Genomic DNA, 22,370 nt, shown 5'->3' on the forward strand with positions numbered 1-22,370 from the left:
ATTTGTTCAAACTAAAAAATTAAACTCTGTGATAAAAAAAAAAGGAAATCATTGCTTACAGTAATTGAAGTACTGGTGCTATGGTCTGCAGTGTTTGAATGATGAAGTTACGGTTAGGCCACCTTCGCTCAGGATGAATGAAGGTGAGACTTTGATAATGGAACGTATGGCAGGTTTTTAAACATAAATATTAACACATTTTCATTTTAGTGAGTAAAATATGGCTCACTAGGCATACGTAAAAATGAAACTGTCCACTAATGATGATGTGGACGGTAGAATAAAGTTTTGCATTTACTGAAATTGATTATTTCATATGAATTAATATACAACCTTCATCATCTCACCATGTGTGTCACCAGTTTACTTCTGCCTTTAATTGTTGGTACGCACAAATCAGAGTTTGCTTACAGGTGCGCACATCAGGTCTGTGTTTTATATATCACATATTTTGTGTGGGAAGTGGTGCACACCAACTTAAGACCCTGTTTTGTGAGTATGCAACATTTAAAACTGAGAGACCAAATTATCTGGAGCAAAACACTCCTCTTCCTGTTAAACCCTTAACTCATTCACCATGGTCTAAAACTATTTTGTATTCAGGCTTCATGTTAAATTTGCTTTTTCTAGGGTTTCAACTTTTATCTGAATAATTGTAATATTTTCCAAGTGATAATACAGAGGACAACAGAATTCTGATGACGACTAAAGGCCTACTTTATTTTTAAAGTAAATTGATAAAGAAAAATTTGTTCGTGAAGGTAATGAGGAAACCAGCTGAAAGCTCACATGGATTGTCAGAGATTCGATGTATTGCTGAATTAATTTTTAGAGCTACTTCTAATCAAACACTGCCAGATTTAGGCTGCACAGCAAGTTGAAAACATGCATACACAAGCTCAGACCTGGACAGGATTTGAGCTTTTAACACGCCGATGTCCAGTTTGATAAATGCCGGTCTGTGCATGGAAATAACCGTACACCCAAAATTCTGACTTACGCATGTTTGATAAATGAGGGCCAGGGAACATACTACAATCTCCTGGTCAGTCTTCTTACTGATGATAGTGCTTGCTTCCGTAGGTCTTTAAGAGGCATCATTACTGGTTTAATACTGGTTTATAGCAAACTAAATACTCCTTACGAGGGCTTGAGAGTCAAGCAACAAGGGTTTGTTTTGCCTTTCTCTTGTTTTTGTTCCTCCACTCCTGCAGCACATGTGTGCACAGGAGAGACAAGGTGAGAGTATCAGGAGGTCTGCCAGGGGATGAGACGAGGCCCTCTGTGTTAAGCGCAGTGCTTATAACACACAGCCACATGGTAGGAACAGAAGGTGGTGTCTGGGCACTGTCTGAGATTTTATTAGAAGCCTCTTTGTGTGCATGTGCCAGGAGGGCCAAGAATAGCCCCGTTTGCTAATATGCTTGCTTGGATCTCCATCTGTGTACCTCTTGTCTGAACAGAACATGTGCATGTTCACCTTAGTTGTGCAGGTTTTTAGTCATATTTACACGTGTGGACAAAATTGTTGGTACCCCTCTGTTAATGAAAGAAAAATCCACAGTGGTCACAGAAATAACTTTAATCTGACAAAAGTGATAATAAATATAAATTCAATGAAAATTAACCAATGAAAATCAGACATTGCTTTTGAACTGTGGTTCAACATAATTATTTTAAAAAACAAACTCATGAAACAGGCCTGGACAAAAATGATGGTACCCCTAGAAGAGATTGAAAATAATGTGACCATAGGGACATTTTCAACCAAGGTGTGTCCTCTAGTTAGCATCACAGGTGTCTACAAACTTGTAATCAGTCAGTCGGCCTATTTAAAGGGTGACAAGTAGTCACTGTGCTGTTTGGTGACATGGTGTGTACCACACTAAACATGGACCAGAGGAAGTGAAGGAGAGAATTGTCTCAGGAGATTAGAAAGAAAATTATAGACAAGCATGTTAAAGGTAAAGGCTATAAGACCATCTCCAAGCAGCTTGATGTTCCTGTGACTACAGTTGCACGTATTATTCAGAAATTTAAGATCCACGGGACTGTAGCAAACCTCCCTGGACATGGCCGCAGGAGGAAAATCGATGACAAATCGAAGAGACGGGTAATACGAATGGTAACAAAAGAGCCCAGAACAACCTCCAAAGACATTAAAGGTGAACTCCAAGGTCAAGGTACATCAGTGTCAGATCGCCCCATCCGTCGTTGTTGGAACCAAAGTGGACTTCATGGGAGACAACCAAGGAGGACACCATTGTTAAAAACAAATCATAAAAAAAGCGAGACTGGAATTTGCCAAACTGCATGTTGACAAGCCACAAAGCTTCTGGGAGAATGTCCCATGGACAGACTAGACAAAACTGGAACTTTTTGGCAAGGCACATCAGCTCTATGTTCACAGATGCAAAAATTGAAGCATACCAAAAAAAGAATACCGTCCCTACTGTGAAACATGGAGGAGGCTCTGTTATGTTCTGGGGCTGCTTTGCTGCATCTGGCACAGGGTGTCTTGAATCTGTGCAGGGTACAATGAAATCTCAAGACTATCAATGTATTCTAGAGAGAAATGTGCTGCCCAGTGTCAGAAAGCTTGGTCTCAGTCGCAGGTCATGGGTCTTGCAACAGGATAAAGACCCAAAACACACAGCTAAAAACACCCAAGAATGGCTAAGAGCAAAACATTGGACTATTCTGAAGTGGCCTTCTATGAGCCCTGATCTAAATCCTATTGAACATCTGTGGAAGGAGCTGAAACATGCCATCTGGAGAAGGCACCCTTCAAACCTGAGACAACTGGAGCAGTTTGCTCATGAGGAGTGGGCCAAAATAGCTGCTGAGAGGTGCAGAAGTCTCACTGAAAGATACAGAAATCGTTTGATTGCAGTGATTGCCTCAAAAGGTTGTGCAACAAAATATTACGTTAAGGGTACCATCATTTTTGTCCAGGCCTGTTTCATGAGTTTGTTTTTTAAAATAATTCTGTTGAACCACAGTTCAAAAGCAATGTCTGATTTTCATTGGTTAATTTTGTTTGAATTTGTATTTATTACACATTCAAGTTATTTCTGTGACCATCGTGGGTTTTTCTTTCATAAACAGAGGGGTACCAACAATTTTGTCCGTGTGTGTATGTGTTTATGTGATGAGTGCTGTTGACATGAAGGAAAGTATCCATGGAAGATGTTTCGCACTTTACCTCAAACATGTGGGTTATATTTTTCACCTCACAGCTTGTAAATGATGGCTTTGTATCGAGTGCTGATCGATAAACCAAATAGATTAATAAACTGGTCAGTCAATTAAATTACAAAACAGTTATTACTTGACATATACGGAGCAGACATACAACCATCTTTGCCTCTTTTTAATCAAATTTCTGCCACATTTACGCCATTTTTGCCACTTTTAAACCCTTCCCAGCACTTTATCTGCCCATTTTTGCAACTTTCCACCCACTATTCCCCTCTTTTCACCACTCTTTATGCCCACTTTTGCTACATTCTTCCACATATCACTATTCTTTTATGCCCATATTTGCCACTTGAAACACATTTTTGCAACTTTTAACTGATTTTTGCAACTTTAAAATTCCATTTCAACACCTTTCTGCCCATTTTGCCGATTTAATCAATTTTTCCACTTTCTTATCCCATTTCACTCCCTTTTTATCAATTTTCAGCTGTTTTTAAGCAATTTTTTCCACTTTTTGAATGCTTTCCACCACTTTATCTGCCTAACCTTGCCCCCTGCCAACCATTGTTGCCTCTTTTTACCTATTTTTACCACAGTTGATCCCTTTACTCCACTCTTTACACCCAATTTTGCTAGATTCTACCATAGTATACACACATTTATGCAAGTTTTTACCAATTTTTGCTACTTTTAACTGTTTTTTGCTATTTTAAAATCCCATTTCAACACCTTTTTGCCTGTTTAATCAATTTTTGCCATTTTCTAATCCAATTTAACCCTTTTTAAATCTGATTTCTGACACTTCTAACACAATTTTGCCACTTTTAAACCCTTTTCACCGCTTATTCTGCCCATTTCTGCCACTTTTAACCCAATTTTGTCACTTCCCGTGCATTGTTGCCTCTGTTGACCCATTTTTGCTACGATTAACCCTTTTCACCTCTCTTTACACCAATTTTAGCTAGATTTCACCACATTTCACTATTTGTCATGCCTATTTTTTCACTTTAAACCCCTTTGTGACAATGAACCCATTACTGCTACTTTTAAAAATCCTAAAATCCTTACTTTTATAACTATTACTAGAACAGGTTTATTGAAAGCAAGAGCAATGCAACTTTACTGCCATATTTTATTAATAACAAATTAATGCTGGTATTTAGAAAGAAATGCAGAAATGCAATAACACTAAAGGGGTTTTCTGATTACAGTCTGCATTTTGTCCCATTTCCTGGGGACCAAAAAGTCAAAAATAATCATGACAACAGGTTTTCAACATATTGACATATTTACAAAAAAGTCATTGCACTTTTGTGTTAGCTGTATTTGTGCCATTGTTCAAAGCAGTTCCTGTCTGCAGTGACACAGAGGGTCACATCACAGGCTCTCTGTCTCACTCTCTCTCTCTTCATTGTGAGCTTCTGAGGCCATCCCCATCATGATCCAAGACAGTGAGGAGTCAGGACTAGAAAGAATAGATATTTGTGTTCAAATATAGGAAGTAAAAAGTCAGAGAAGTAAATACAAAAGCAAAGTACCTGAAAAATCTACTAAAGTGCAGTAATATGGTATTTGTACTTCCTACCTCTGCTGAAGGCCTTGTCTTTACTCTACATCTGCTTATTGCTAGGTTGACAGAAAGTGAAGTAAGGTCACAATTTCCCACTTGGCACTCTCATTTGGCCTCAAAACATCCATTCAGAAACCAACAGGTGACGTCACCAAGATCAGGTCTATGTTTCGTACACTGGCTGGGCAGCTTGGAAAGCAGTATTAATAGCGTAAATCAAACTAATCTCCATTTTCCAGTTACTTGATTGATGATCGTCTGAAAAGTGTGCTTATTCAACGTCTTGGAAATTGGGCCATAATTCAACTCAACCACATAAATGCTTGATGAGTCATTAAGCACTGAGAGCTAAAAAATAACAGCTTAGGTTAGCATACATCCCATCTTACATAATAGTCTGTTAGCTTTCACTTTGTTTTATAGTTTTCTGTCCTTAACTTACAATTATCATCCCATCACCACCGTTTCCTTCAAATTAATGCCTTCCTGAAGACATTGTAATGAGTGAGTACTGTAAAGTAGCTGGCTTTACCTTTTGCAGACACTTTTTCTGTTGTGTTGAGAAACACAAGCAAAGTCTTTTGTAAGCTTTAAAGTGGTTGGATCCTGAGGTGAGGTTTACCAGAAATGAATGTTTCACCAAATATATTATTTAAACTCACTTAAAACCAATGCATGGTTACTTATCTGTCACTCACATGTTGGAAACTATTTTTCTTGGCCCCAGTATGGAGGTGTGTTATTAAGTTTTGAGGACTTGAAGGTACTAATAACATATCTACTGTAATAGAATTTAAGAAGAATGTAAGGCAAAAGCCAATGATAACACTTCTACTTGGAGGCAGAATGCTGATAAATTAGAAGATTGGGACTTTTGTTTTCCAGCCTCTACAATAACATTAATCTGGAACAGCTTCTGTCTGGTCCTTAAAAACATTGTGGTAACAGCTAAACATTTCCAGCCCACCAAGACACATACCTTAGATACATAGTGGTCTGAACAGAAGTGGGTATACTCTTCACATAGAAGTGGGTATACTCTTCACATAGAAGTGGGTATACTCTGTGGAGACTAAAAAATAAGTTGGTATACCTACATACCATGCACTACACCGCTGCTTGGATGCATAAATGAAGTGCGCATGGGAACTGTGTGGGTTCCACTGAAAAACACTCACTCTTCTTTTGAACTGTAGGTTTGAATTGTGGGGGGAAGGAAATGCTGATCTTGTGCAACTGCTTGGTCAGCGTTCAGGTCAGACTGCTTTTCATAAATGGTATTGTTTTCTTTAATAGACCAGAGAGGAGCACACTAGAATGTTGGCTCTTCTTCATTCTACCTAAGAATTTAAAAACATCAAAGTTTTACACAACAATCCTTCTTGCACAAGAAGGCTCATACCAAAACATTTTCCAATGGAAATTGTGAAACCATACAACGAACTAAATTACTGGAACATGTTGTAAAAAGCCTATTTTGTATAGATATGGATAGAGATTGAGATTTTAGCTTGATCTCAAGACTGCCTTGAGCAAAACAAGGTTAAAAACTACTGCAATACAATATGAAGGCTTAGGCCCTCCACAGATGTGATTCATTAATATCAACGCATATGCGATGGATTAGTGGCATTTGTGCTAGCCTCCTCGCTATTGTACCTCCTGGTACAATACTAATGGTAGTATGGTACAGTCTGTTGCATTATGTTAAATTACGTTATGTGAAGTGACATCATGTAGCATTACATTGCACAGCATTATGAGCGTTACACTTTGTTACATTACATTCCATTGTGTTTCATCATGTTGTGTTGCATTACATTATGTTGTTTTAGGTTGTGTAGCGTTGCATCGCATTACGTTAAGTTGCAAAATGTTATGTTGCATAGTGTTACATTGCACAACATTACATTGTGTAACGTTCCCTTTCATAACATTTCATTGTTTTGTGTTGCGGTACATTCATTACATTACATTTTGTTGTTTTACATTGTTGCTTTATGTTCTGTGGCGTTGCATTGCTATGTATATTTTGCTGCACCACGTTACATTGCACAAGATTACCTTACATAACGTTAGGTTGTATAACATTACATTGAATAACATTATGTTGTTACATTATGTTGCATAACACCATGTTTTTTGTGTTGCTTTACATTGTGTTACATTGCATTGCTTTGTGTTCCATTAAGTTATGACTTATTACGTAATGTTGTTTTATGTTAGGTAGCGTTGCAAAATGTTTCGTTGCATAACATTACGTTGCATAATGTTGGGTTGTATAACATTACCTTGCATAACATTATGTTGTTTTGTGTTGCATTGCATTACATCGTTACATTACGTCATTACTTTGTGTTCCAATATTTTATGTTTCATTACATTTTGTTGCTTTAATTATGTTGCTTTATGTCCTGCAGCGTTGCGTGGCAATGTTTCATTGCATTGTTATTTTGCATCATGTTACACTGCATAATATAACATTGCTTAACTTTTTGTTGTATTATGTTACATTGAATAACATTATATTGAAAACATTATGTTGCATAACATTATGTTTTTGGTGTTCCGTTACACTGTGTTACATTGAATTACTTTGTGTTCCATTGTGTTATGTCTTATTATGTGATGTTGCTTTACGTTAGGTAGCGTTGCATTGCAGTATGTTTTGTTGCATTGCATTACATGATATGATACAGTACAACATGATATGACAATAACAGATTGCAGCAATAAAGAAAGGCACAGTGTGGTATGATAAACTTGGGTTATTTACATACATTGCATTGTAGTATGTAAAGTTGAAGTATGTTACATTACATGGAATGGTCCTTGTTTGTATTTGACATAAAGCTGCTTTCACAGTAATACAAATAAATAGAAACAAACAACCCATGTTAACAGAAAAACACATGCCAATGAAAACCACAGCCAACACAGATTAGGCCCCTGACTGTCACTCTAGTTAAATCAGAAAGTCACTGAAGTTATGTCATATATATATATTACATACACGTTGACTTAAATGAGACAGATAGCTTATTAATTTTAACCCAACCTTTTTTCCAAAGCTAACCAGAATTTTTCTGTGTACAAAAAAATAACCTAAACTATTTGCAACATCAACCAAGTGTTTTCCCTGAAGGTAATTTGTTGCATAAACTTTGTTTTTCTTAAAGAAAATATGAGAAGTATGATGGTATTGTTTGATTTTTTCCATATACTTTGCTTTGTGTCACTGATATATGTGCTCGATGTGAGTGAAAACATCTGATGTTATCCATAGACATTGTGTTTACCATCCGTTTCAATATAATTCATCACTTGGCATGACTTTAAACCAGTTAAGTAACAGCTGAGTACAAAGAAAGTATTAGGAAAACAGTGTTCAAAGCCAGTCTGCCATCTGGCCTGATGGAAAGGATATGAGAGCATATGGCAGACATCAACACTTAAACAAGCAGCACAGTGACTAAGCATAATGACAAAATGTCTTTTTTCCAGCCTCCACTCTACAAACAGTCTGGAAATATGGGTCTACACAAAAATACTTCCAGTAACAGAGGTGAAGACATGTCCACCTCAATGAAATAAATATTATGAGAAGTTTTCTGATGAAGGGCACAAATGAGAGCCATGTCTGGACCGCTGGAAAGCTGTTATAGTTAGTATGCAAGTTGTTTCTTCCCTGTTTTTCAGTTTTTCAAATCCTTAGTTTTGCTTCTTAAATTGGCTATAATCAATAGTATCACACTACTGATTAAAGGTGTTGCTCAAAGTCATGAGTCCAAAGGGAACACTGCAGAGCCTGTGTGCCTCATAGAGCAATTTAGCTTCAATAAGTTCATTGTTTAGGTTTTATGATCCACAAATTCACTGTTTTGGCTCTGCCTCACTGCTCCCCTCAGCTCTGCATCGAACAGCAGTAAACAGCTTTTTAACAATACAATAAATACAACTCGAATCTATACATTTAATTACTCTGAGAAACCAATTTGTGAAGAATATGGGGCATTTGGCAGCTGTATTAACATATATTCAATGCCTGTAAGACAAACACATGGATGCTTTTGTTGGACTGTATCTACCACTAGAACTTTACAAGGTGGTTATACAGTGCAGTGTTTACATCAGCGCTGCTAATGATCTGTTAAAGCTGGTTTACATTGGCAGTGTTTACTCCTGTTGTCAGGAGGGCCGTGTAAGCGGAGGGTGCTTAACAAAGTTACAGTGGCATACAAGGTAGTCAGTACCTTCAGTGTGTTATATAATACAATATGTCCTACCAGGGCTTCCATAGGATACTGTTATGAAGGTTTATATTGTGCAATATTTAAAAATACATTATATTTTCAGGTTGTCTGTTCAGGCCAGTCTTGTCAGTACAAGACAAACCCACTCTGCCCACTTTGACTCCAAAATTAATTCATCAGAGTTTTGACACTGTAGGTCAGACAACAAGGTCCTAGAGTCTCATGATCATTTATTTCTTTTGAAATGTCCACACTGACTGAAGGATGAGCTAATGGATGTTGTAGATCAAGGACCAAGAGGGTTCTGGCTGCAGATTACAGCTCTCTTGCAGACCACTACTGTGAGACACCACCTCTACAGGAAGGATTTGATGTAATTTGCAGGTACAATGTGTTTCATGTTCTAAAAGTTTTTACGCAAACTGTGGCTTGCTTTAGCTGGGTTAGCTAGCTAAAGGTAATGTTGCTATGCTAGTTAACATTAGCATAGCTAATATAGCTTTGGCTTTAGGTATGTAGCTAAGGCTTACAAAGCTACCGTAATCATTTTAGCATCTTTATAGCTACTACAGCTAAAATAGGTAAAGCTAATGTAACTTATGTAGTTATGTTAGCTAAAGCAAATGTAGCTTTGTTAGCTTAAGCTTTGAGTGTTTTCATGGATGTCAGTTTTTTTCCTGTGAGTAGATTGTTAATTGTTAATTGGCTTACGAGCCACTGTTACGCAAGCAGCGGTTTTTGCTTCATTAGTTTTAGCTAAATTTAACATAGCTGTGCTAACAAGATAATTAGTGTGACTATGTATGCCAATGTAGCTATATTAGCTTTAACAATGTGGGTTTAAGGAAAGTAACTAAAGTGACAATGTTAGCATTAGCAAATGTAGCATAAGCTAATGTAGTTAACATAAGCTTTAGCTTTAGCTACTTTAGCTATGTAACTATTTTATGTGAACAAAATATGGTTTTATGAGATCTGCAAAACTGTGAAAGGTGTAAAGTTTTCAGCTGCATTACCAGCATAGCTTATGTAGTTAACATAGCTCTGTTAGCTTTAGCCTTAGCAATGTTAGCCGCATTACAGTGTTTTCATGGAGAACAAGCTTTAAAGCAGACTGGATACTCAGCTTTATTAAAAGTTTTGTATTTAGGTGTCGCAGGTTAGGCTTTTGACTATTACTTTTAGTATCCTAACACTTACCTTAACCTTACCCTTAGCCCAGTAGTGGTCTGCATCTGGGAACCGCAGTTTGCAGCCAGACTGTTTTGCGAAGATCATTGGTCCTCTTGTCTTTTCCTTGCTAATGAACACAAAATGTTCAGAACACTTTGAGGGATTTCCTTCAAACTTTGCATAATTTTTTTTTAAACAAATCTCACTCTGACTCAAATGATGAACTGATAAGATTCTGAAAGTCAAATTTGTTTGGTCTCCATATTCACTTGCTTGTGACACAATATCTCAAGAATGCTTTTTTAAGGGGATTTTCCTCCCATGTCATAACAATGTCCACTTTCACTAATGGATAAAACTTTAAGACCAAACATCACAATCATTAGCCTCATAGTCATCCCTAACTTGTGAGTGCAGAGTCTCAAGAATGCACCTGAGGTTGTTTTTTCCATATTTACACAAACGCTCAATCTGACTCAACGATAAACGTATATGTTTTTGAAGTCAAAGGGCAAAATAAATAATCTCACTGTACTTTATTGTGTGATAAAAGTATAACCACTGCCTGACACATAACCACTAAGTAAAAGCTGTAGTTCCTTCAGTTAAGACACCAATGTTCCTTTTCAGCCCTCAGTTTATCAAAGACTTTTGTGCATCAAACAGCAATTAAATGGAGAGAAACACCTAAAATCCACTGATCGTGTTCTTGCTACTCAAACATAAAGCAAAACTGGGTCCAGGCTATAATAGAGGGGTGGCGAATTGGCCTAGACAGCTCAATCAACGAGGCTGGCTTTCACATGTTTGGTTTTATTACTCAGTGTTATTTTAGTTGCTAAATTTAAACTGAAAGAGCTGACAACTGCAGATTTGGCAGTCTCTTTGCAATGGAATTAGTAGTCAGTCCTATAATCATGACGGATAGGCATGAATAAATGGTTTATTAGTGCATTTTCATCATTTTGCAGGGACGATCTTAAAGTGGCATCTACTTTTTGGTGCTTGATAAGTCAGATTATTTAAAGAGCTCATTGCAAGTTAAAAAAATGTAGCTGTAACTGACTAAAACCCATCTATTCTCAGTTTCTTTGTGCACTCTGGCCTTGTGGCCTTTAACGGCCCTAAACTAGTGACCCTTCAACAGTAATGACTTTCTCAAATGGCCCTTGGGTGATCCTCTCTGACTCTGCAGTCGTCTATCACAGCCTGTCAGGAGAGACAAGAAGAAAGAAAAATGGACTTTTCTGTTTTTCAGAATAAAAAGTTCTAAAGATAGAGACGGGTGGCCCAGAAAAGAGAAAACACAACAAATGTAAATACAGGTCTTTACTGAGCCTGTTTGCCTTCTCACAGAAGAAAATCTGGGATGCATTAAATTCAATTAGATGACTAACTAGAATGCTTTCTCACTGTGGAGGTTTCTCAGATTCATTTGGTCCTTAAATGGCAAACAGCTTCATTTGGTATGGTGGTATTCAGTTATTGTTCCAACCACCTCACATGGTAGCATACTATCAACATTGAAGGAACAGTTCCTTTTAACTGTCATGTTTTGTTATAATCATTTCAGATGTTCCATTGAACAGATAATGTTTTTAAAACTAAGCTTATGTCAGTAGGTCTAGTGATTGAATATTGCCGAAGCCAAAGTTCAGACATTTCTAAATTCTATACAGATAAAAGTATTTGGGCACACCTATTAAGTTTTGAATCCAGGTGTTTCAATCAGATGTGACACCACAGATGTATAAAATCAAGCACCGAGACATGCCGTGACTTCAAGCATGGAACTGTAATAAGATGGTTTGTAAAATTTCATTCCTGCTGGATATTCCACAGTCAACTGTAAGTGGTTTTATTAGAAAGTGGAAGTGTTTAGGAACAACAGCAACTCAAATCGGAAGACAACGTAAAATCACAGAGCAACCGCTAAAGCCAATGGATCGTAAAGTCACCAACAGTCTGCTGTGTCCATAGGTGAAGAGTTCTGAACTTCCACTGACAGTGATGTACATCACCAAGTCTAATGCCAAGTGTCAGATGGAGTAGTGTAAAGCACACTGATATTTGACTGTAGAGTAGTGGAAATGTGTTCTTGGGAGTGACAAATCACGCTTCTCTGTTTGGCAGTCAGATGGGTGGGTCTGGGTTTGGCGGATGCCGGGAGAATATTACCTGCTTGACTGCATTGTGCCAACTGTGAAGTTTGGTGGAGGAGGGATAAAAGTATGGGGCTGTTTTTCAGGGTTTTGCTTAGGCCCATTATCTCCAGTAAAGCCAGTCTAAATGCTTCAGTATACCAAGACATTTTGGACAATGCTATGCTTCCAACTTTGTGGCAACAGTTTGGGAAAGGCTCTTTTCTATTCCAACATGACTGTGCCCCTGTGCACAAAGCATGATGTATAAAGACATGGTTTGATGAGTTTTTATTGTGGAAGAACTTGACTGGCCCTCATAGAGCCCTGATCTCAACCCCATGGAGCACCTTTAGGATGAACCGGATTCCGAGCCAGATCTTCTCATCCAACATCCTCAAAGAAGAGTGGAGGCTGTTAATAGCTGTAAGAGGGGGTCAACTCCATATTAACGCACATGTATTTGAATACAATGTCATTAAAACCCCTGCAGGTGTAACGGCCATACTTTCAAGATTTATAAAATATTGTTTTCCTAAGAAAAAAATCCAAGGAAAGTCCAAGATTGAAACAGCCATTAAATAAAATGAAACAGCTAAAAACAACTATTTCTATTTGTTCTATCTTCGTTTTAGGTCGAAAACATTCCGATATCCAAGTTGGAATGTTTTTCTTCCTGTATCCTAAAATGGTCTTTCAGACAGGTATGTGATTGGTGTAACAGACCACACTGCGACCAATTGAATCCAGGCATCTATTGCGTCGGTTGCATGCTGTGATAGTGTGATGGACGTCCACCAACAAATGGGAGAAACATTTGGCTGTTTACCTCTCCCACCCCCTTTTTTAACAGCACCTATCAAATAAATGGGACACCACCTTGGCCCACTTTTGTTCATTTGTTTCTTTTGGGCCAGGCAAGTATACACACAGGGACTTAGTGCAGGATTTGTAGAGGGGTAAAAGAGCAAGAGTTAGAATAGACATATGGGATCAATTGCATCTGCTTTTACCTTACTGTTAACAGCACCATTCCTCTGGTCAAAAACAGGGGAGTAGAAATATTTGCGTCAACTGTTATGCAAGTCTTTTCTGGCTTTCTCGTAACCTTTTTGTCAGATTTTCCAAAGCCTTATTCACAACAGCAGAGGTACAGCTGAATTTCTTCTTTTTCATAACCGGCGTCTGGGTTAAATGGCTGCCAGAGATCATTTTCACTTTTTTCCACGCATAGCTCTTCAAAATTTTTCCACCAAAAGCCCTACTTAACTTGGACTTGAGCTGTTGCTTGCACACACTTTGCTGTGGTTGTTTAGCAGACAAATATCAGAATGCACAAGAGGTAGTTCTTCAAAGTAGTTCTTCTGTAAAGCTGATATTTAGGTAGGTCATATTTAATGAATTCCAAACTTGTTTCTGGCTTTTTTATGGTGTGACAGTCCTGTAAGTTTTGCACCTGTTCTTAGTTAGTTTTTGGAAGCTAATCCCCCCAGACATTATAGTAATAACACCTTAAATTTATCAGACTTCAGTCTGCTAAAGAAGCCTCCTCCCTCCTTTTTCCCTTTGTCTCTCCATCCACCATTCTCTCTCTCTCTCCTCCCCCTCTCTCCTTCTTTCCTTCTGTGTTGTCCTCCAGAGACTTCCCAGTTTTTGAACACCACACTCTTCGTACCTTCTGGCCCTCCACCCCACGCACACAAAGAGAGAGAGAGCTGCAGGTAAGCTTGCATATGGAGGCATGTTTTTGTGATTTCCTGTTTGATTATTCCCTTTTATTTTCTGTCGTCCGGATGGGATTATCAGCTGATACTGTGAGGCTTTTTAGTGGTGCAGCAGAGATGAATGCATGGAGCAAAAATATGTTAGAAGTTTGATGATTTGCATCTTGTTTAAGGAAAACCAATAAGTATTTAAGCTCAGATATTACATGGATGCGAGGATCTTGAGTGCCTTTTTAAAACCGTTGAAAAGATTCCTTTGACTTTAGGATTTGGAAGCAATCTATTGCACTTGGATCTAGTTTCTGTCTGCATTTTTTATGGCTCTGGAATCAATCATTCTGGTTTTGCATTGTCTGAGGGGTTGATTTTGCACAGTCATGATCCTACAAATTATATATTTGCCTTCAGATCACTGTTATTTGTGTTAACGTGGGAACACATTAAGCAAAAGTCACTTGTTCTGTTTTTTTGGCAACAGTTTTATGTGCATATATGCATCAAAGTTGGTGATTTGTTTATTGTGTGCATATTTTTTAAAACATATGTGTTGCATTATGACACACAATGGTGCTTTTTGCAAAGGTTTGCAATGCTTTTAGATGAAATGGTGCTTAAAGTAATGCAGTTTGGGTCCAAGCTGCAGCTGTAATGATGTGGCTCACTGGCAGTCACTGAATCAAGGAATCTGGGACTCACTGGTGTCCAGTCATGAACTCTTGACCGATTATATAATGTTTTGTAACACTCTGGAGAATGGGTGTGGTGACTTGATGTATGTAGCATTGGAGGGGGATTGATAAAAGTAAAGTAGTTCAGAACTCTTTGCTCTTTAATTTGCTTTTAAACTCCTTAGTGCATTATAGATCAGAGCTATATTCAAGTGATGGCAAGCATTTGACCAAAACAAATTCCAATATTACAGCCAGCCGGACTCAGAAAGTAGAATTATAAGGTTATGAGGTGCTAAAACCATCCTAATTATTCCCTCTTTCCCTTTCTTCTCTGTTTGTAGGATCACCATGTTTCCTCTCCGTATACCCCTACTGGCCATATTGGTCAGTGTGGCACTGTGCCAGTATTATGACTATGACTACCCGTCATCTTCCATGCTAGGACCCTCCGGGCCCAACTGTAATCAAGAGTGTGACTGCCCAGTACAGTTCCCCAGTGCCATGTATTGTGACAACCGCAAGCTCAAGTTCGTTCCCTTCGTCCCAACTGGGATCAAGTACTTGTACCTTCACAACAACCAAATAACAGAGATCAAAGCAGGTGTATTTGACAATGTTACTGATACGCTTCGCTGGCTGATTCTCGACCATAACCAGATTACCAATGGGAAGATAGAAAAGGGTACGATTGACAAACTCACAGCCCTAGAGAAGCTCTTCTTCAGCTATAACAACCTGACAGAACCAGTCGTCCCCCCCTCAAAGTCTCTCGATGAGCTGAAGATGATGCACAACAAGATAACCAAGTTCCCCGGCGGACTCTTGACTGACAAGGAGAATTTGACCTCAGTCAATGTTCAGCACAATCAGCTAACATCTGATGCCGTATCAGGGGCATTCAAAGGGCCAAAGAAGCTGCTTTCCTTGGACGTGAGCCACAACAAGCTGAAGAAGCTTCCAGCTGGCGTTCCAAATTCCCTGGAAATCCTGTACGCTGACTTCAACGATATTGATTCCGTCGGGGCGGGATACCTGAACAAGCTGCCAGCTTTGAAGTACCTGAGGATCTCCAATAACAAGCTGGTTGACTCCGGAATCCCTGCTGGAGTATTCAACGTGACGTCACTGGTGGAGTTGGACCTGTCGTTCAACAAACTGCAGTCCATCCCTGAGATCAACGAGCAGTTGGAGCAACTCTACCTCCAGGCCAACGAGATCAACAGTGAGTGATACCTGTCAAGCTTTTCATTAACAGATTTTCTAAAACTTGCTGTTATGTCCAAACCAGAGTATCCAGATGGGATTGATATTAGTTTTACCCAGTTAAGTAGGCTTTAACTGGATATGGGCTCTGGTAAATTAGGCCAAACCATGGGTTTGAGAAAGGCCTATCATTCTGTCAGGAGACATTATTACCAGGAACATCCAAAGTGGGTTACATTTTAAAAATCTGAGCTTTAGATGGAGCCAGACAAGGGTCCTTCAACATCTAGCCTGGGCATACCCATGCAAGGGCCTCTACAGAAACATAGACCCCAGAGTGGGTTGTCCCATTTGGTATGACATGCAAAGCCAAAACACAACGGGTGGATCTTTATTGTTTAACAAAAGTTTACAAGCATTTACAGTCTTACAAAAAACTTGCAAAGCCTGCTTTATAGCCTTTTTTATGCTAGCTAGCATGCATTCTTCATAGTACTGCCTTTGATGGTCCACTGTTTATTTCTCCATGCCTATCTGTTCCCAACTATTGTTCAGCAAGATGGACTGAAACCACAGTGTGGTTTTGGTTTCCTCCATTTGCAAATCCAAGCTTAATACAAAGTGCACTCATAACAAATGTTTCTCCATAGCACTCCTGGTGGTCAGACAGTCCACAGGATACAGGTTTTATCTTTACCACATCAACTTTTTGGCTGTGAACTTCAGTAACTTTGTCTCCGTTTCTGATTATTTTTCAGAGTTCAGTCTGGAAAGTTTCTGCAAGTTCGTTGGACCCCTCAACTATTCCCACCTGAAGCATCTGCGTCTGGACGGCAACAACATCACACACAGCGCAATGCCTCCTGAATACCCCAACTGCCTGCGCACAGCTTCAGATATCATGTTTGAATAAGGAACTCCCTTACTTCTGCAACCTTTTCCACGGCCCCCTTTGTCTATTACTGTGGCACAGCTCAGCACACTGCCTTCTGGATTTCAATTTCATAGTACCCCACCTTTATAGTGGTAACATTCCTTTGCACATACATAAAACTGGGGTACTATGATGGCACATTTATCAATTACAAACATGTCTTAAAGGCAGCGCTGTGTAACTTCAATGTAAATTTATTGGATAACAATTAGGCAAATATTATTGGAATTTTTAATTCAACAAGTGGCAAATAAGTATGAATGAAAGTTCCCATTGTTTATAGGAACATAATGGAAAAATCATTTAAAAAATAACAAAATAAAAATGTTGAATGAAAATGTATGCATATACATTTGCTAAAAACACACACTTAAACATTCCAAACTTGCATTAATGTACATTGAATACAGACACAATGGAGTAAACAAAGGCTTCAATGTCTTTATTCAATTGTGGTGTTATGTCGTTGTCTGTCTTATATGTTCCAATGTTTTGCAAATTATGTGGGTACAGTTATGAATCCATTGCTGTGCAAGGGACCAGCAAAGAATGACTGCATATTCAGATTTTAGTGTGTAATATCTTGCGTGAGAAATTTTAACAAGTGTAAAAAAAAAAAAAAAAAAAAAAGCAGTTACAGAGAGGTCTTATTTTGACAACTTGACTAAATGAAAAGTGTCAAAGGAAAATACCAATGTTATTCATGTTCTTAATTTTCTTCATTGCATTTAGACTGATGCAAGCATTACATCCCACTGACTGGCTTTCTTAGCCTAACCCTAACCTCTGAGCCTAGCCCTAACCATAAAAGTGTGTTTTTTCCCAGCTAAAAGACAGAAAATCTTTGGAATCCTTGAAATAAATGACACATGGCTAAAAGCATTGGTATTACCATTGAAATTACTTCACTGAGAAACCTGGAGTAGATATGATTATATTTTCTTGAGTCAAATTGTCTCTACCTAATTCTGCTTTTCTGATTTGTATACAACACCTACATAACTTTCTTGCATGCAATCAATGGTACCATTCTTAAATAATAAACTACAGCTTTTGCAGTTAAGGTGCTCTCATTGTTACGTTGTTGTTCACCATGTTTGACACATGATTTTTACAGAAAAAAAAATCTACTTGGCAGAAAAGTCAATTATGTTAAGAGAATATCACATTTTGTTTTGATCATTTTTCATTTATTGGTGATTTTATGTGGCCTTTGACTCAGTAACTGCTCTGTGAGGAAAACAAACACAGTTGAATAAACATTATTTCCAACATGTTTGTATGATAGTGCTTTTTAAGCTCTTTGAAGGTCATATCTGGGATGTATTAAAATAAATGGAAAAGCCAGGATTACATTCTGTATTGTCTTGTGGTCCATATTTTACCAGACATCTTTATGGACAGCTTTTCAAAATGATCCAAAGAGGGCATGTTATTATGTTCATCTACCATGGTTGCATAAAAGAGGACACTTTAGTGGTGGTTTTTCAAACACTGGAGTCAACCGTTGACCTGCTGCATCTCATGCACCTAATCCACACATCCACCGCACCTAATATTAAGAATAGAGGCCTCGCCTAATTTTACTATAAGCATCTCTTGGCCAAAATAGAAAGGAAAATAATAAATAGTGAGCAATATTTACCTGTGTAAGCAGATATGCATGTACACATCGGTAGACTATGTCACAGGGTGGATGCACTGTAACGTTACCCTTTTGGTTTGTGCTTTTCAAAATAAAAGCCCGGTTTGGCCTTTATGTTGAGATACTCACATACTTTGTACAGAAAGCTTTAATTCTGAATGTTTCTTGGCTCAGTTATATGATGATTCAAGACTCTTGTAAGGATATTTATTGAGGTAAAACTTGTAAAATAAAAAAAGAAATAGACAGGGCTTTGACATGGCTGTTGTGACTGAGCTGAGCCATCATGCAGCAAACACACACCAGGTCTGAAATGGGCATGCACATGCTCTGTCACTACCTCCAATGGTAGATCTCACCACGTTAGTTCTTCTCCTTTAAATGGGAATAATCACACACCACTACACCACAAGTATAGAATCTTACTTTTTCCACTGAGACAAAAGAGAAGATGAATGGAAGATCCATTTATTTATCCTCCTAGGCCTGTTAGTGTATTTCAGATATACTGTTTACATCCATGACTAAACTGTTATTGAGGAGCCGTACATTGTGGCCGTGATCCGCATCTAAAATTCCCCTGAATTTGACATTATGTCTCTCTTTTATTTATTGACAAAACAGAACAACACTTGGTAAAGTTTGGGTTCTCCTACATTTCCATGCAGAGCAAAGTAGGAAAATCTGGTCCTGTAGGGAAACAAGGGTCGCAGGGTTTTTCTCAATACTGATGCTTTCTTAAGCATTTTGTGAGTACAGATACTCCTCCAACTGTTTCAGACAGTAACCGCAGGTGTCCCATGCTGATTCTAAAGAACTTTAATTTTTTTCAGTAGTTTCCCAAGTGAGTCACAAGATTGGACCCTACTATAGTGTACGGTTTCCATTATGAACAATTTAAATCGCATATTTGGCTTGTCATTGGATCCTCTGTGCGCTTGTTGCCAGCTCTTGTGGTCAAGGGTGATAAAATGTTGAAATTTCCCTAAAGTTTTTCTTCAGCTGTGAGAAACAAAGCCATTTTTCTCCTTAGCTGTCCTGGATGTCATAAGTTCACTTTTAAACATTTACAGAGCAGTAAGAAGCTTTCTGAGGAAATTCGTCAGATGCTCGCTCTTTCTGGATTGCTGGATGTGAGTGAGCATGTAGGCAGACAGAACTAGAAAATATCAATGTAAGTGTAAAGTTAAATAATTTTTTTATTCCAAAGCAAAATAAAGTTTGTAGCCGGAACAATCCAAGAGATATAGGCCTTCAAAGATGGGTAATCTTGATCATTTTTGCCAGTGCTGTCCCATTCATTTCAATGAATGCCCTAGATATAATCCAAAAAGCTGCGGGTAGAGTTACACAGCAAAATAGCAGGAGACGAATCATTATCACTAAGATACAGACAGAGTGGATTGTAAGTCAGGTGCCTGTGCTTGGTAACATCAGGTCAAACACCTGGGGTCAAACACCAAGTTTTTGGCCCCACCATGAGGGTGTGAGGTTATTTATCATCTTATTATTGACAGAGTCTAAGAAATGTGTGTTTCATGTTGTGCCAGTGAGTGGTGAGACAAAAAACAGAACATACCTTGCCATTTCACACCATTTTCAAAAGAGTACTTCTTATTTAACAATAAACTGAGAAAAAACATTCACTATGAGGCCTCAAGTGACGTAAAGAGATCTTTCAATCTGAATTGCCATTAGAAGCAAATAGTAACTGTATATTAATATGAACAATGTGTCACCATCAACCTAAACTGTACAAAAGTGAGGCCAAAATACCCTAATGACAGGCTCTAATATATTGCTGACATGTTTGAAGCCAAGACATGCACAGAGTGGATTCCAATCCGTCCTACTGGCTAATCCCCTGTGGATCCACCACCAACTGGATCTGTTTCTGAGGAGTAGCACAGCAGGTGGCGACACAAAATCACAAGATCCCAGGAGGAACAAGTTCACACAGGAACTGCAAGATCATGTGTTAACAGTTGAGTACAATGTGAGAGTAAACAGCAGATAGTTTGCTTCTCTAAGGTTGATTTGCTGTCCACTTTGAAATTATTACTCCGTGAATTCTTTAATTCCACTACCATGGGTGAGTACAATAGTAAATTATAGTTTATATTCATTTATATCTCATCTATAGCATCATACTACTCCTGTGACCCTCTGGCCCACTTTTGACCTGTGGCTTGTACCGCCTGTTGAGAAATAATGTCAGTGTGGTGATGAGGTTTACAGTTCTAATTGTGGTGTATTTTGAAGTTGACGAATTTTGGCAGCAGAGTAAAGTGGCACTTCTAGCATGTGAGATGGGCTGAAGACAGGCTGGAGGCAGACGGGGGAAAAAGCAAAGATTGTCTAGAAAAGGAGCAATTTACTCCAGAATGCACTTTGTATTTGGATTACTGTGCCAACAGAGTATGTGTAATTTTAGGGTTACATTACACCAAACATATTTTAACTTGTAAAGGTAGAGAGTAAAATAAATGTGGAAAGAAACAGGTAAATAATGGAGGACAATCTTGTTCAGTCTGCAACAGGACTACAGCTTGGGAGAAGATTCTTTTGACAATGACCTGAAGCATGCAATGAAAGCTACATAGACTACTTTGTTATTAAAAAGGGATTTTTGTAGAAAAAAAAAAAAATTAATTATGAATTGTACTTTATTCATAAACAAAGTCTGGGTTTTGTTTAGGGTCATGAAATAACTTCATAGCAAACATTACAGACTAACAAACATTTTATGAATAAAACAGAAAGAAAAAGTCAGAGGTCTAATTTAGGATTGAATTATGGGTAGACCCATTTAAGAAGCAGTTATATACTGGCTTGTCTAAGCTTTGTTGGCTTTAATTAAAGCTAATGAAGCTAACGTAGCTTTTTAATCAGTGTTACTATGTGAGCCAATGTGGTAATGTTAACTTTAGATTTAGCAATGTGAGCTTTTGCTAACGTGATTTGTGCTAACATAGCTAGGGTAGCTACATAGGTAAAGTAGCAATGAAGCTAACATGGCTAATTTAGAACGAAGATCCCCGTGCACAGCCCAGGAAGTCAGGTGCTGGTCGGTAGCAGGTCTGAAGTAAACAAAAAGAAATGATCCGCCGCACACTGAGATAGACTTTATTGAGAGCGAACAACGCGTTTCACCTGTAGCTTCCTCAGGTTCGCCTAGGATGCAAATATATATACTAGCAAATAAATATACTAGCAAATCTAGTATAAGCTAATGTAGCTAACAGCTTTGTTGGCTTTAGCTATGTTAGCTTTGTAGCTGTTTAACATGAATTAAATATGGGTTAATCAGAATTGCAAAACTGTAAAAGGTGTACAGTTTTCAGCTACATTACCTACATAGCTAATGTAATTAAAATAGCTTTTTTAGTTTAAGCTATGTTAGCTACGTAGCTATTTTACATTAATAAAATATGGGTAAATGAGACTTTCAAAATTTAAAAGGTGTATAGTTTTAACCTACCTTTCTTACATGATTGATGTAGCTAACATAGCTTTGTTAGCTTCAGCCAAAGCTACAGTAGCTACATTGGAGTGTTCATGGAGGACAAAGTTTTTTCCTGTAAACAATAGGATTTAAACATTTTGTAAGTAAGTTTTGGAGGTCAGATTTCGACTTGTAACTTTTGGTATCTAAACCTTTGCCTTCATTCTAACTCTAAGTAGAAGATTCAGTGATTTTATTTTGAAAGTTTAAGCGATTCTGTTTTGACAGAGGCAGCATCTCAGAGCAGATGTCTTCAAGAAGGGGTGTTCGAGAGCTGTGGTGCTTTTTTGAATGTCCATCCAAACATTAAGGACATGCTGAAGTTTATGGAGTGTGGCAGTTATACCAGT

At 38.1% G+C, this 22,370-nt stretch overlaps 1 protein-coding gene across 1 annotated transcript; it reads left to right on the plus strand.

Moving 5' to 3' along the window:
- The first annotated feature begins 13,332 nt into the window (after positions 1-13,332).
- Positions 13,333-18,225, plus strand: lum (lumican). Its single transcript, XM_041781376.1, has 4 exons — positions 13,333-13,721; positions 13,978-14,059; positions 15,075-15,955; positions 16,695-18,225. The coding sequence occupies exons 3-4, from the start codon at positions 15,082-15,084 to the stop codon at positions 16,847-16,849; spliced, it is 1,029 nt and encodes a 342-aa protein (XP_041637310.1). The 5' UTR covers positions 13,333-13,721; positions 13,978-14,059; positions 15,075-15,081; the 3' UTR covers positions 16,850-18,225.
- The last annotated feature ends 4,145 nt before the right edge of the window (positions 18,226-22,370 follow it).

This window comes from Cheilinus undulatus, linkage group 23 (genome assembly GCF_018320785.1).
Source record: "Cheilinus undulatus linkage group 23, ASM1832078v1, whole genome shotgun sequence".
Taxonomy (NCBI): Eukaryota; Metazoa; Chordata; class Actinopteri; order Labriformes; family Labridae; genus Cheilinus; species Cheilinus undulatus.